Source organism: Alligator mississippiensis, chromosome 4, assembly GCF_030867095.1.
Source record: "Alligator mississippiensis isolate rAllMis1 chromosome 4, rAllMis1, whole genome shotgun sequence".
Classification (NCBI taxonomy): Eukaryota; Metazoa; Chordata; order Crocodylia; family Alligatoridae; genus Alligator; species Alligator mississippiensis.
The window spans coordinates 91,654,788-91,669,324 of NC_081827.1; the positions used below are offsets into that span (position 1 = coordinate 91,654,788).

General features: G+C 45.9%; 1 protein-coding gene across 1 annotated transcript in view; it reads right to left on the reverse strand.

The window, feature by feature from the left end:
- Positions 1–14,537, reverse strand: part of UTP20 (UTP20 small subunit processome component) — a 102,080-nt gene that overhangs the window by 14,218 nt on the left and 73,325 nt on the right. Inside the window, exons 43-52 of the mRNA XM_006261164.4 lie at positions 13,922–14,078; positions 10,754–10,852; positions 10,376–10,543; positions 9,441–9,607; positions 7,890–8,031; positions 7,565–7,681; positions 4,433–4,603; positions 3,404–3,532; positions 2,699–2,809; positions 143–222 (exon numbers count right to left, since the gene is read on the reverse strand). Coding sequence (XP_006261226.2) covers positions 143–222; positions 2,699–2,809; positions 3,404–3,532; positions 4,433–4,603; positions 7,565–7,681; positions 7,890–8,031; positions 9,441–9,607; positions 10,376–10,543; positions 10,754–10,852; positions 13,922–14,078 — 1,341 coding nt within the window. The remainder of the gene's footprint in view (positions 1–142; positions 223–2,698; positions 2,810–3,403; positions 3,533–4,432; positions 4,604–7,564; positions 7,682–7,889; positions 8,032–9,440; positions 9,608–10,375; positions 10,544–10,753; positions 10,853–13,921; positions 14,079–14,537) is intronic.

Below are 14,537 nucleotides of genomic sequence, written 5' to 3' on the forward strand. Positions count from 1 at the left end.
TGCCCCGATCTAGATGTTACTCTTATGAACAGACGCTACATGTGAGTTGCATCACCGAAATCAATGAAAATACCTGCAGGAGGAAAGGTCTACAGTATCAATTATTTCTAGAAGGCACATACAACAATGATTACACACTCACTTAAGCTGAGCGAATATGTACTCCAGATTAGGCCTCAGCTTGTCAGCAAGGGGGTAGTCAAGAATGTATTTCAGGTAAATCTGAAAAGAAAATATAGGAGGGTTACCAGAAATTGTGGACATGGTCAGGAAAATAGTTAGGGGGCTCGGATGCATGACTTAGAAGGAGAGGCTGAGGGAACTGGGCTTATTTAGCCTGGGAAAAAGAAGACCGAAGGGGGGTTTAATAGCAGCCTTCAACTACCTGAAGGGGGTTCCAAAGAGGATGGAGCTGGACTTTTCTCAGTGGTGGCAGATGACAGAACCAGGAGGAATGGTCTCAAATTGTAGAAAGGGAAATTTAGGTTGGATACTAAGAAGAACTTTTTTCCCTAGGAGGGTAGTAAAACAGGAACAGGTTACCCAGAGAGGTGGTGGAATTTCCATCCTCAGAGGTTTTTAAGACCCAGCTAGACAAAAGCTTGGATGGGATGGTATAGCTGGGAGTGGGATTAGATAACCTCCTGAGGTCTCTTTCAACCCTAATGTTCTATGATTCTATGATCAGTTGTTCCTGAAGATCTGCAGAGGGTTTTTCTAACTGTGTCAGTTAAGGGTGCATTTTTTCTCCTTACTTCTCACTGACATAGCTATGTTATGTCAGCAAAACCTTGTAGTGCAAGGCTGAACCTCTGTGCACAGGGGGTGACTTGCACCAAGAAAAGAGTGGGGAGACTGGCACAAAGAAACAGTGCAGATGGAGCCCTGGCCAGAGCTTCAGCCCAGAAATAAGCAGATGGAGAAGTTGCCAGGTAATGGGGTCACTCCTGTTGAATGGAAACAAAATCACAGATTTTGGAGACCAGATGGGACAGTCACAGTCATCCAGCATGAGGTTCTGCAGAACATAAGCCACAAAGCTGCACCCAGTTATTCTTGCATCAAGTTCACTGCATCTGCATGAGCCACAGCAGATGGTTTAGAAACTCCCCCAATCTTGCCACACAGATTTGAAGCGACAGAAAACCCATTTTGTAATCCAAGGGTGGCCAAAATGTGGCAACATGCCACAAGTGGCACAGGTAGCCTCTCTGTCTGGGGAGGGGAAGGCAGCAGTGGCAGATACAGCAGGTGCAAAAAACAGCAGTGGACAGAGCAGGGAGCAGAAAGCAGAGGAAAGGGATGAGAGTAGCGCTCAGGGCGAGTAGTGGGGCTACTTTGTAGCACACCTGCCAAAAAGGTTGGTCCTCCACTGCTGTAAACTGGTCAAAAGCTGCACTTTCATCCCTAGTTAAAACTACCTGCTATTAGTCTAAATTTACATGGAAGAAGATTCACCAAAGATTGCTGTAGGCGTTATGCAAATAAAAACACGCAACTTGTCAGCCTGGATGCAAATTATTTCTTAAGGAACTATTTTAATTGCCTGAAAGCTAAATGCAGGAGACCAGGCACATGCTTTCCAACGTTGCAGATTTTTTGGTCGTGGCCTGATGCTCCAGGGACTCCAGAAAGGGGAAAGAGGATTTTTTTTTCTACTTTTGTTTCTCATTTTTAGCCCTACCTCTGAAACCAAGCTACTCCAACAATGATTGCTGGCAAGTTCTGCCCTGTTAGATGCAACTCCCTTTTCCCAAACACACGTGTAGACCCTTTCTACCTATTGCCAAGAGCTTCCAGTTTGCTTAGAATTCAATCTGCACTTACTATAAGATCTCTCTCAGCAAAGCAGGTAAATCCAGCAAAGCATTTAACTCAGCAAAGCATTTAAATCCATACAGTACTATTTTTAAAGCCTGCAGGTAAATCCATCCCAGGACTTCAAGCTAAGCGTGCGCTTGAAAGATCCTGATTCAGCAGAATGTTATCTTCTTCCTTATCAGACAGTTCATGTTATCATAAATGCAAGAGGGAGATCAAACAAAGCAATGGGAATAACAGAGATGGAAATATTGATGTTGCTGACTTTCGAAAGGAGATAAAATAATTAGTGGTTTACAGAATGTAGCTGGGGAGCACAAAAGAACACAGCACGCTATCAAATTAAAAAGACTGGAAATTCAAAATTGTTAAAAGGAGCCACTTTTCCAACAGTATATTATTAGGCAATGAAACTCAATGATCACTACCAGTCACTGAAACAAAAGAATTTAGAAAGATTCTAAAAGGGTTTGTACATTTCTAGCAACAAGGCTCTGCACAGTTATAATAGTCATTGCTAACAGAATCTGCAAGGGGAACTCTCTCGCAAGCTCTGGGGCTCAAACCAATCCTGAAACCCAGGTAATCCCCAACATGGGGGTGGATAATCCCACTCCTGCCAGACATAGGGCTCTTTAATCCTACCTCTGTGGAATCTTGTGCTGATCCCCAGGAAAGTTAGGAGACTGGACAGGCTGGACCACAGGTCTGCTCTTGTCTAGCAAAGCCTATATTCCCCTGGCAGCTCAGTTCAGACAGAGAATTAGGAGAGTTGTGGCTCTTACTCGTGTACCAACAGTCACAAAATGTACCCTGTTAGCATGGTTTGAATAAACTAGGATGTGAAGCTTAAGGAAAGGAACTGCTTTCTACAAACCTGTCTGCACTGGACTCGCACTGGCTCACCCTGCCCCGTCACAGCAAGCTTGGCGACCTTCTGCATGACAGCATCAATCTCAGGAACAATCAGCTTCCTGGATACAATAGCCTTAAAAACAGTGAAAGGACAACTGGAGTCATTGTCATTCTGATGGCATATTGACAAGTACCGCACAGTAAATGAAGGACAAAAACTCTGGTGCTATCCTAACACTGGCTTTTGCATTCCTCGCCTCCTTTCCAAAGAAGGGAACTTGCCCAGACCAGTCTGATTTTACTGTAAGACCCAATGCATGGGTCAGCATGAGCTTCCTCTTCATTAAAGGGAGGAGGATGTTGAATCTTTAACAAAAGAATCCATATCCCAAATGTCAGTCACTCAGTGAAGTGAATAAATGTTAACAAAATGGCCACCCAAAACAATATTAAGCTGTGACTAAAACCCTTCCCAATTACCCAAGTATCTTGTAATTTCCTCATTTCACTAGTTCTGTGGTCATCTTTCAGCTGAGAGAGAACTTGAATATCTAAAATGTCAAACAAACTTTTCAGTCTGTAAGGGCACCTTAACAAGACCAAAGGCATTCTGGAACCTTTCACTTGATTGGCAGTCTTGCCAATTTTATCAGGAAGTGGAAAAGGAAAGCACTTTAATTTCTATAGTTGATAACATCTAAGCCACTCACTCACTCCACAGCAGTACCTTTAAAAGACCGAAGGCGGTGGCTTGACGTGAGGTATCGTAGATGTCTTCTTCAGCATACCCAAGCAACACCTGTAGCTGTTTGTCCGTTATGTGACTCTTCGTATTCCTCACAAGTATAGTCACAGACTACAAATTAAAACTGGATGTTGTAATGTGGATGTACCAGCACAATCCATAAGATCAGTTAATACTTCAATTCCATGATACAGTTCACAACAAATCATACTCTTCCTGAAACCTGAAATGTAACCTTGTAGGAAGCCTAATTTGTTTTGTACTGCTAGTGCTTTAATATATGATAAACTATAACTCTGGAGCGTACAGCTAGCCTTAGTTGCATAAGGAGTAATCATTGCTAAGTCTACAGCTAGCAAGTTAAAATCAAAAAACCTAATCAAGGTTGAAGCTTGAATGTACGTGCCTACACATGCAACAAATACAGAAACCTCAATTTAATGAGCCTGATCACATGCATAATGGCTTATGGCTGTATTGAGAGAAAAATTCCTCCACATTTCTCTTCAGTACAATTCACTTTATAACTCAGTTCTAGGGTGACGTTAATTCTGCAATGCTTTTTAGCAGTACATTTGCCAGAAGGACACTACACAAGATGATTACCATAACTGTTATTAATTTTCCTCTTCCCTAAGCTCATTCCAGCTATAGGTTTTTATGCATTTCAACTGGAAAACAAACTTAAAAAGTGAGAAAGTTCACTTTTTCCTTAAAAGTGAAAGAGATGGTGGTGACAACATGCTACTCTAGGAAGATATAAGTAGCTAGAAAATGTGCTTCTGTAAACACTTCAGTACCACAGAGACACAGTGGTGTCAAGTGATCAGTAGAATTGCTTAAAGTTTCCACTGAAGAACAGCCAGACAGATTTTTTTTTTTTTTTTTTTTACCTCCCTATGATCCTAACCCAACAGCTGGAGCTGCAGGACTGGATTGCAATTCTCAGGGCCCTATTGTGTTACAGTTCTGATTTCTCAAGAGTATGTGATCTTTTTTGGTTCAACTTACTTTGAAACAGTTCACGACCAAATGAAAGTTCTGGCTCTTGGCTGCTCCTGTCTTGGCAAAGTCTTTTAGCAGAAGGAAGAGCTGCTTGGTGAGCTGCTCCAGGTTCTTTTCAATAGATGGCAAAGGGAACTTTAAAATCCACACAAAAGACTGCAGAGCACTAGTGATCACCTGGAGAAGGAGCAAAAGAACCAAACACAGGTTTATCAGGCTTTAAAGAGCAGTGCTTTTTGGTCTACAATTGCAAGCACACAGCAGTGAAGAGAGTGGACCTATCAACAGCCACAACAAGTAAGTGGCTAGTAATTTCTGGAGCCCAAGAAATTCTCTCGCTGTCTATCAATCACCTACATCTGGCTCAAAACACAGTACCTCTCAACAAACAGCAACAGTACAGTTCCTCAGCCTTCATGAGATTATTTTTCTAGAGGAGGGATGGGTTAATATTTTAGATTTGTTGATTATGCCAGCAATCCAGAAGGAGAGCACTGGAGAATGCTAACCCTCTCACCCAAGATCTCAGCAGGGACCTGGACAAAGTTATCAGAGGCACAAGGGCAAGCCACTGACTCACAGAGCTACTTGGCTCTGGTTATAAGCGAGCCAAGACCTTTTATAGACAGTTAAATATTATTTGCAGTGGTTTAGTTTATTTGTAATCCACCAGAAGGCTGTGAACGTTTGCTCAGTGTCTAGCACAGTAGGGCTTTGGTCTAGGACCCAGGGCTTCTAGGCACTACCAATAACGAAAATAAATTTGAGAGTAAAACTTGGTGCAGCCTTACAAAAGCTTGGACACTGTATGCTGCATTCATCTGTCTGTCCATCTGTTCCCCATATCACCACAATCTTATCACTGAACACCTCACAGTCCTTCATGGTATTTAACCACACAACCTTGAGATACCTTAAAAAGGATCTGATTTTTCAGAGGGCAGGTGCTCAGCACTTTCTGAAAAACATGTTCCTTTGAGGTGCATCAAGTTAGTCTCCTGAAATCATGTGAAAAATCATGTCTCTAGTGTTTTCCGGCAAATCAGCTAGTCCATCAGATGCCTTTGTTATAATGCAGAGCACCCAAGCAGACCCCACACTCCTGAACATAATGTTTTCTCCACGCAGAGGGAGAACCTTGTTTGGTAGCACAGTAGTCACTGGGAGAGCACACTGATGAATGAGTAGAAGCCAACAGTTAAACTGTTGCCTACGCTGTGCACTGCCACTTGAGAAAGGCAACCACAGCTCTCACTTAGTGTGGAACCGGTCCAACGCCAAGCACAAATGGGATGATCTGCTCACCAGGAAACCACTCCTGACTCTGATGTTAAAAAAGAAAAGGGGAACTTGTCCAATGGGGCTTGATCACGTGAAGTACTGAACAACTCCTTTGCACAGTAAGGTCTTCTATGAAGCACCACATACGAAGTCAACAGAGTGCTCCATTAGCATCATATGAGAGTAGTTCAAAGGGACGATGATTGATCCCTTAATACTAGAGATGCACCGATACATCAGTCCATATCATATCGGCACTGATAAAAGGAAAATTGACATTACTGGCAATCAGCTTTTATTTGGCTGGCGTGGCCAATAATGTTGCTGATAAATACTGTGTGCATGCACACAGCCACAAATGCAGCCCGGCAGCTTGGAGAGCAGCGTCTGGCTGGTAAGTCTGTGGGGGAAAAGAGCAGGGGGGACAGATCGAGGCATTGAGGGCAGGACGGAGCTGCGGCTCATCCAGGGGGCATGGGGGGTAGGCAGCTCCTGCCACGCATGCCTCCCCAGGGGAGGCACAGGTAGCACGTGCCCCCTGGATCTGTGCGTGAGGCAAGGGTGGGATGGGGGCCAGGGCTGTGCCAGCCTCTTCCTGGCAGGAGGGGAGGGCTGGGCCGGGGCTGGGAGGGGAGGGTTATGACAAATTTTGGGGTGGTGTAGCCCCCACCCCCACAGCTCCCCTCCCAGTGCTGCTACCCCCTACCACACTACCACCCAGCCCCCCCACTGGAAAGAAGCTGGTACAGCCTGCAGTAGCAGCCCACCCTTGCCCTGCACATAGATCCAGGGGGCACATGCCTCCCCTTGGGATGCATGCAGAAGCAAGAGCTGCCTCCCCAGATGAGCTGTGGCTCTGTCCTATGCTCTGCCCTGGCTGGGCAGTGCCTGCCCTTGCCCCACTCTCTCCCTCACCATGGGGGCCTTGATCTGCCCCCCCACACACCTTCCCTTCCCCCACAACAGACTTACCAGTTACTGCTCTCCAAGCTGCTGGGCTGCATCTCAGCAATCAGATCAGTAATCGGCCAGTATGGCTCATTAATAATTGGCCATTGGTATCAGCTCAAAAAAACCTTTATTGGTGCACCCCTGCTTAGTACTGGAAACCCACAATATTATTACGATACATTGCAAAGAAAGAGATAGAGGTGAGGGATTGATGGGGCTGACAGAGGAGAAACCAAGAAAAGGGATTAGGAAAAGCTTGAGGAGCCTTCTGAGGGTGGGGACAGCAGCGCCAACTAGAACCAGAGCAAAAGCAAGTTTCTTTTCTTCCAAATTACTTGGAAACTAAAGTCAAACTAAAGCCAAAATAAATTCAAATTTAAAAGATATGCTTTCTTTTTTGTTCCCACAGTGAGGAAAACTGTTTGGACCAGTGATAATACCAGACGCCCGAAGCCACTAGTGAATTTTCCAACTCTTGATTTATTACAATGACGAGTGGACGCATTTCTAGAAGATATGCTTTAGCCACACGAGTTCTTGGGTTCAATGCAGAAGTAACTCCAAGACGTTTAATGGTTTAATGGACATAAAAAAGTAGACCGAATGGCCCCTTCCAGTCTTAAACTCTCTATACAAATGAATGCTGAGATGTCTAACAGCATCCACATGGTAAGAACTGCTCACTATTCATTTTTGGCCATGACTGAATTAGAAAGTCAAAGGCATAACATTATTTCACAGGTTATGAACCTCTTAAGATATCACCCCCTAATAATCAGTCTTAACATTTAAGAAATACAGTATGAACACTAGAGGTCTTTCACTTAACAGTGAGGGGAACTCCTGAGATCTGTGATGCTGAAACAGTGCTCAGTAGAAGAGGCAGTACAGAGCTTAGAAGTGTACCTTCACATCCCTGGACTGCAGGCAGTTTATCAGCAGCTGAACAAAAGGATCCAGCATTTCTAAAACGCGCTCCTCTGAAGAATTAATTTTGGATCTCTTCAGACTCATGTGCAGCAGCTAGTGTAGAGAATACACATTGTAGTAAGGACAGCGCTTACAATACTTACATGGGCTAAATAAAAACAACTTTTTTCAGGACACAGTAAAATAATGCAGCACCACAGGAAAAGCCTTTAACAAAGCAACTGCTCCTTGCAACTTTTTAAAGGCACATCACTAAAGTCAATTAAGTTATATCAGTATTCACATACGGGAAAAGTCTCACCCGGAGTCCTGAGTCAACCAAGATATACATGTTAGTCCTGCTGCTAACAGGTGCTTTCTGTCCTCCTCGATTTGGAGTAGGTGGGAGGAGCAGGCAGCTTTCTGGTTGCAGACGAGGATCTGAAGGAGGTGTGGCTTTAGTTCTGCAAATTATCATGAAGCAAAACTTACATTTAGACACTGATCCCTATCAGAGACTTGCTACTGGCAGCAAGGGCATTTCTCTCCATCTACAGCTGATAGTAAGCACTGCAGGCAGCAAATCCAGGCAAGTCCAACCAAAAAGGGCTCAATGAAAAAAACCTGACTGACAATTTTACTTATCTGGGGACGAATATGTTAGCTTTTCTTAAAGTCCTGCTTCCATGCTTTTCTCACACATCAGTCAATTCTCAAACTCCTATGAAAGGGCCACTTTAGTGCCAATTTATTTTTTTAAAGCTCTACAAGCTTACAGACACTGCAACTTCCAAACCTCTTCCATAATTATTACATCTTCTTCTCACATAAAAACTGACCTTTCACTATATTTGAGAAAAATGTAGGTACAGTGGAAAAAAGAAGGGAAGCGAAATATAGAACTGCAGCAGTAAAGACACCACAATCAGACATCCCTCCCAAAGTTCATTTTCTCTCTTACTGAAGGCTCCCAGCAGGACAGCAGAGCGTGTCTAAGACATACAGACTCCTGAGCGAGATCGGTTTCAATCAACTCCTAACCACTGGCATTTTCAGGCTTTGACAGCTCTGCTTTCAGAGTATGGACGTGACTTGTTCATAGCCAAGGTGAAGTGTAAATGTAAGGCTGTGAGAAGCATGGGGGGGGAGCTCTAATACACGGGCTGGCAAACTTTTTCAAGACATGGACCAGAACTATCCAGCTCCTGTCTGGCAAAGGGCAGGTGACTTTTGCAGTGCATCAGCGGCAGGGGCTGTGAGGTGGGAGGGAGCAAGGAAGGCAAGGGAAGGAGGGGCTTTCCTTGTGTCCCCACCAAAGCCACACAACTGGGAGCTGTTTCTGCTCCACTGCTGCGTCTCCCAGCTCCCCAGTCCCTAGCTCCAGTGCGAGTCCAATTTCCAGTCAGACCAAAACTGAGCCAGGTCCAGGCTGAGTAGGGGAACAAGTGTGGATAAGCCAGAGCAATGTGGAAGCAACTTCTGGCTCTCTAGCTCTGGTGTACCTCCATGCTGCTATTGTTTCTCCCAGCACCCCTGTTCCTGGGCTGCAGTATGAGCACAGCTTCTACGTAGAAGGGACCTGTGGCATGGACACAACTTCCAGCTGCTATAGCTCTTTGCTGCTCAGCCCCAGTGTGGGCAGGGGCATAGCCAAAGCCCTGCAGCTCTGTGAGCTGGATGCAGTGAATCTGCAGGCTGGATTCAGCCTGCAGGCTGTATGTTGCCAACCCCTGCTCTGATATATTAGGGAAGGCAAATCTGACAGTCATTTCAAGTGCAAAAATCTCAAGGAATTACTCCCCACCCCCCGACACCTTGGAATCTCAAACCAGTAAACACCAAGCTATAAATTGTGTCATTTTCTCTAACTTACTTTGCCTTTTCAGTTAACAGAGGCAGATTTTCACTGATCAGGCCGTGGCTGAGCAGGAGTACAGATTCTGCATTCATTTCCGGATTCAGAATCAATCCTGCCATAATGTGACGCAACGTTTCATTCACCTTGCGGGATATCTTCAGGCTTGTGGTATTCTCTAAGATCTACAGATCACAAACAGAAGTCATAGGAAGCTGTAACACATCTCTGTGTCGCAGCTGTCTCTGTGGGGAGTATTTAGGAGTTACAAGGATGGCCAAAGCAGTTTCTCTCTTCTCTATTGTCTCCCTGATGATCCCAGTTCTCAAGACTGCAGCACAAGTAGGATCCTGCTGCCTTCCATGTACAGAGAGGTCCCTTCATCTTCTCCCTGCTCTCCACCACTTCACTTTGTGCACTGCCAAGAATCCAATGTTACTGTGAAATACCAGAGCTCACAACTGCACACGACTCCACTCCTGCCAGAGTTTTGTGGGGTAACAGCATTTACCTGATCAGAACCCTGCTCAAGTTACTGGGGCTCCACATGGATGAACACTTCTACAAATATGGAGATGTAGGAAGCTTCTGCAGGGCCCCACTCAGATAGAGCAGCTTACAGGACAGAGACTCTTACCAGTTCCAGTGAAACTGATGTAACAAGAGATAGAAAGCACCTGTAAAGAAGATGCCTTTTTTTTTTTTAAAGTAGGGGAGTGGAGACAGGAGGGAAGATGAAAAATATTCCCTTATCATAGATAAAAATATTAATTCCTTATTTTGCCCTTTAAGAGTACACTGACTTCCAGCAGAACAACTGAAACGCAAGGCAGGGCCTGTGTGGTTATGCCATGCTAGTTACTGGGAGCAATCAGGTTCGTCCTTTGATGGTGCAAGAGTTGACTATGTTCAAAGTGGAGATCTTACCAAAGGCTCTGGTTATGTTTCCTTACCTCTTTTAATGGAAGAATGAGTCTGGTCACTTGGTCTTTCCCTATATACTTGGCAAGGATTTCATAGGAATCATAACTCTTGCTTTGCCGAGCCTCCATGACCTTGGAGACGATTCCCCTGACCTCCTTTTCTTCAGCAATGTCTCCAAACAGCTCCTGATTGAAAATCTTTTGAAACATGGCAGAGAGCAATGAGTAAGAACAGCAGAATAACCAGACCAGACTCAATAGGAAAGCATAATTAGTGGCTTCTTTAGTGGCTTGGGGATGCACCAAATCTCAACTGCAAGCATCCCCATAGAAACACACGCCTGTCCCCTAGACCCTTCCATCTGCACTCGACAAGTATCCCAATTTCTGTAACCAAACTACGTTTACCTCAATCAGAATGTCTAAGCAAGGGTCCAGATCGCCAGCATGTAGCCTACTGGTAAGGCCTTTCAGTAAGAGATGCACAGTGAAAGTCAGCACGTGGACCTACAGAGAGAGAGAGAGAGAGAGAGGTTCTATCTCAGAACATGGGTATTTGTTATTGGCAGTTTTGTCTCTTAAAGCAGTGCTGCTCAACCTATGGTCTGCAAGCTGCATCTGGCCCACAGAGCTGTGTCATCCAACTTGTGGGGCTCCCTACAGGCCTGGGAAATTGGTGGTGGGGGAGCAGTGGCAAAATTAATTGCTTTCAGAGTGACGGCAGTTAACACTGCCACCAGCTCCCCACCACCAAATTTCTGGACCTGCGGGAAGTCCCACAAGTTGGATGATACGGTTCTTTATGTGGGTCCCAGTGTCAGGCCACAGGTAGATCTGGCATACAGGGTCAGGCCACTGTGCAGGGTCACTCCGCAGCTGGATCTGACACAGTGGACTGCACCCATGGATCAGCTGTGCACATGGGATGCAGTGGACCAGATTACACCCGTGCATTAACCGCACATGGGATCCAGCCAGCAGACCAGCTCTACGCCACACATCCAAGCCACAGGGCCAGATAGGTTGAGCACTCCTGTCTTACTCAGATCTGGGTATCTTGCTCACCTCAAAAATGCTCAAGAAATCCCTGCAGGAAAAAAACAAACTACTGAGGAGACAACTGTTCAAAAAAACCTAATGATAGAAAATACGTATTTGTCCATTATCCAACATAGTGATAATGAAAAATACATGATTTCTCCCCTCCAGACTTCAAAATTTAGTTTTTACCCACTTGAACATAACTTAAGACACCTGCCGGGACCAACCAACAGAGCAGGCACACAAACAGCTTTAGTGGGACCAGTACCACTGGCACAGGCTGATACAGATAGTTCTACTATCCGACTAATTCTAAGCTGCACTGAACTATTATTTATTATGTGCTAGATTTTAGCAAGGGTGTCAAACACCTGGCCTATGGAACCCTCCTGTCCTGCCCCTGGTACTGACCCTGAGTCTGATCAGATCCACAAGGGGCAGGCCTGCACCCATGACATGGAGCCAGCCTGCAGGCTGGATCTGGCCCACGGACCCCCAGCATGCTTGATTTGATAGCCACTCCAGCTGGTCTGAGACCCATGCTATGTGCAGCGTGGAACCTGGGGGAGCAGAAAGTGCAGTGTACGTGGCGCAGTCCAGCTGAAGCAGTAGCAGCAGCACTGCTCACAGTGGATGCCCAACTTGGACTACGTTGCACATGTCCGCTCCAATCATTCCAGGACCCACACCATATGTGGTAGTTGCATGCACTGCATGCAGCGCAGGTCCTAAACTGGCTGGCACAGGCATCACGTGTGGCACAGTCTGGCCAGAACAACCACCACGTGCACTGTGGCTGCTGCTGCTCCAGCTGGACTGTGGTGCATGCAGTGCCTATTCCAGCCACTCCAGGTTCTGCGCTGCACACAGTATAGGTCCAAGGCCAGCTGGAGTGGCCACTGGATCAGGTATGCTAGGGGAAAAGGGATGAAGTCTGTTGGCTTGGAAGTGGCATTTGAAGGTCTGTTTTTTTTGGAACTGACTTATAGGTATAGGTATAAGGGTTCAAGATGGGCAGGAGGGGTTTAATGGATTTTTAAAGAGCTTGGGAGACGCACAGACAGCTTCTCATGGCCCTGAAAACAGATGAGCTGTCTAGCACAACAAAGCCAATGGATGGGCATAGCCTGAGAATTGAGGAGGGGGCATCCCATACCACGAGATCACAGCCTTCAAGGCAGACAGGTTGTCTAACACAACAAGGACACAGAGCCTGGGAACCAAGGAAGTATGTACCATACCGTCCCATAACACAAAATAAGTGACACCAGCTACAAGGCCCCAGAGCAGCAGGAGGCCTGAGTCTGGGTTTTGGGGGAACTGACCAAATAAGGAGAAGGCCCAGAAGGCTATGTGGATGTGTGACCACAGAGAGACAACCAACCAGAAAGCCACAGATGAAGAGTCACCAGGAGTCATCGAGGGAGGAGAATACAAAAGCAGACTTGAGATTAACAATGGGTCCCTCCCGTCACTTCTTGTCCCTCCCTTTTCCTTCTCGGGCCTCCTTCTCTGCCTCCCTGCCCCTCCCTGTCTTGCTCCCTGACAAGGGTCCCTGTCCCCATCCCTGCCCCCCCAGGGAAGGGTCCCTGAGACCGCCATGGACCAAAAGTATACCAGCAGCCCATCTCATGCACACCCTGGAGGGGGGCTGTGGGCCTTGGCATCCCACCTCCAGACTGCTGACACCTAAGACAGAGAGCCTCAGAGTGGAGCCTGCATCCTAACCAGATGTACTTTGAATCTGATGACAGCCCTAGGATTGGTAGATATAGAATTGGTTGATTGTTTGTACTGTTGTTTGTCTGTTATCACTCTGTATCAATAAACTCGCCTATTATCAACTGGCAGGTGTTGTGGTCTGTCTGAGCGTTGTGCTTACCTGGAACAAAGGTAAAGGGGCTGGGTCCAAATCCAGGGCCAACAGGGTCTATGGGTCCTACCCAGCCCATGGACTGTTCCCATGTCACTCATCTCAGATGAGTTTGACATCATGTGCTAAATTATATGAGTGAGAAACTAAGACATCCCCCCTCCCCAGGGTAACTCATTTGAATAAACATTGATGCTGTAAGTTCCAGTGAAAAAGATCATGAGAAGACAGACACCTCTGTGGTTAAGGCAGTCACTGGAGCTCAGGAGATCATGTTTCTATCCTCACCTCTACTATACATATTCATTGTGCAACTTTAGAACAGTCACTTTTGATGAAAACTTGGTCCTATAGAAGTAAATGGAAAATGAAGTCCTGTTGACTCCCACAGAATCAGGATTTCATCTATAACTTGGTGCCCCATCTGTAAAATGGGGACAGCAGTGTTTCTTTTTCCATCATGCCTATTTATATTGTAAGCTCTTATAGACATGGACCACTTCTTCCCAGAAGTCTCACAATGCTGGTCCCAATTCTTTCCCATACTACTAATTAATACTACTGCTAAATTATTTAGCCACTCAACAATTACTCTCCTGCCACTCCTCCCAAGACTTACAAAAAAGCAACAGAGAACAGGTGAGGAATAATGGAGAGGTTACCTGGTACCCATGGACAAGAGTTGACTGCATCTCTTTTAGGATGTATTGCAGATACTGGGCTCCCAGAGCTTCTATTATTTTAGTGAGGGTGTTCCGTGCAATGTCCCGGATTTCCTGTGCTCTGTTCCTCAGAAGTGAGCAGACTTTCAGGAGAATGCTGTAAACAGAGAGTGACAGCTCAGCGCACACACAAAATAGAGAACTCCACTGACTAGGGAGAATGCTTTTCATGGCAATTTCACTCTTTTTCTGACAGCTTCGCATAAGAAGTTGAGTTACCTTCAAAACCAGGCACTAGGCCTGTGCGAGTTGGCAGTGATCCAATCCGGCTTTGGATTCGGCCACTTTGGATGGCCGCGATCCGATCCGGAGCTCCGGACCAGGTTTCCGCCTCAATCCAGCCGAAGCGGCTCCAGAGCTTCGGAGCCGCCTCGGAGATCTGGCTATAGGGTATAATGGGGAATCAATTAAATATCTATAAATTTGTTGGCTTTTGTCCGATTTGGATGAAACTTGCAGAGATTGTAGCCTCTGCTGAGAGCATGAAACCTGCCCAATTTCAAGAAGGATCGGTGCAGGAGTTTGGGGGGAACTGTACCCCAAGCTGCGGACAAGC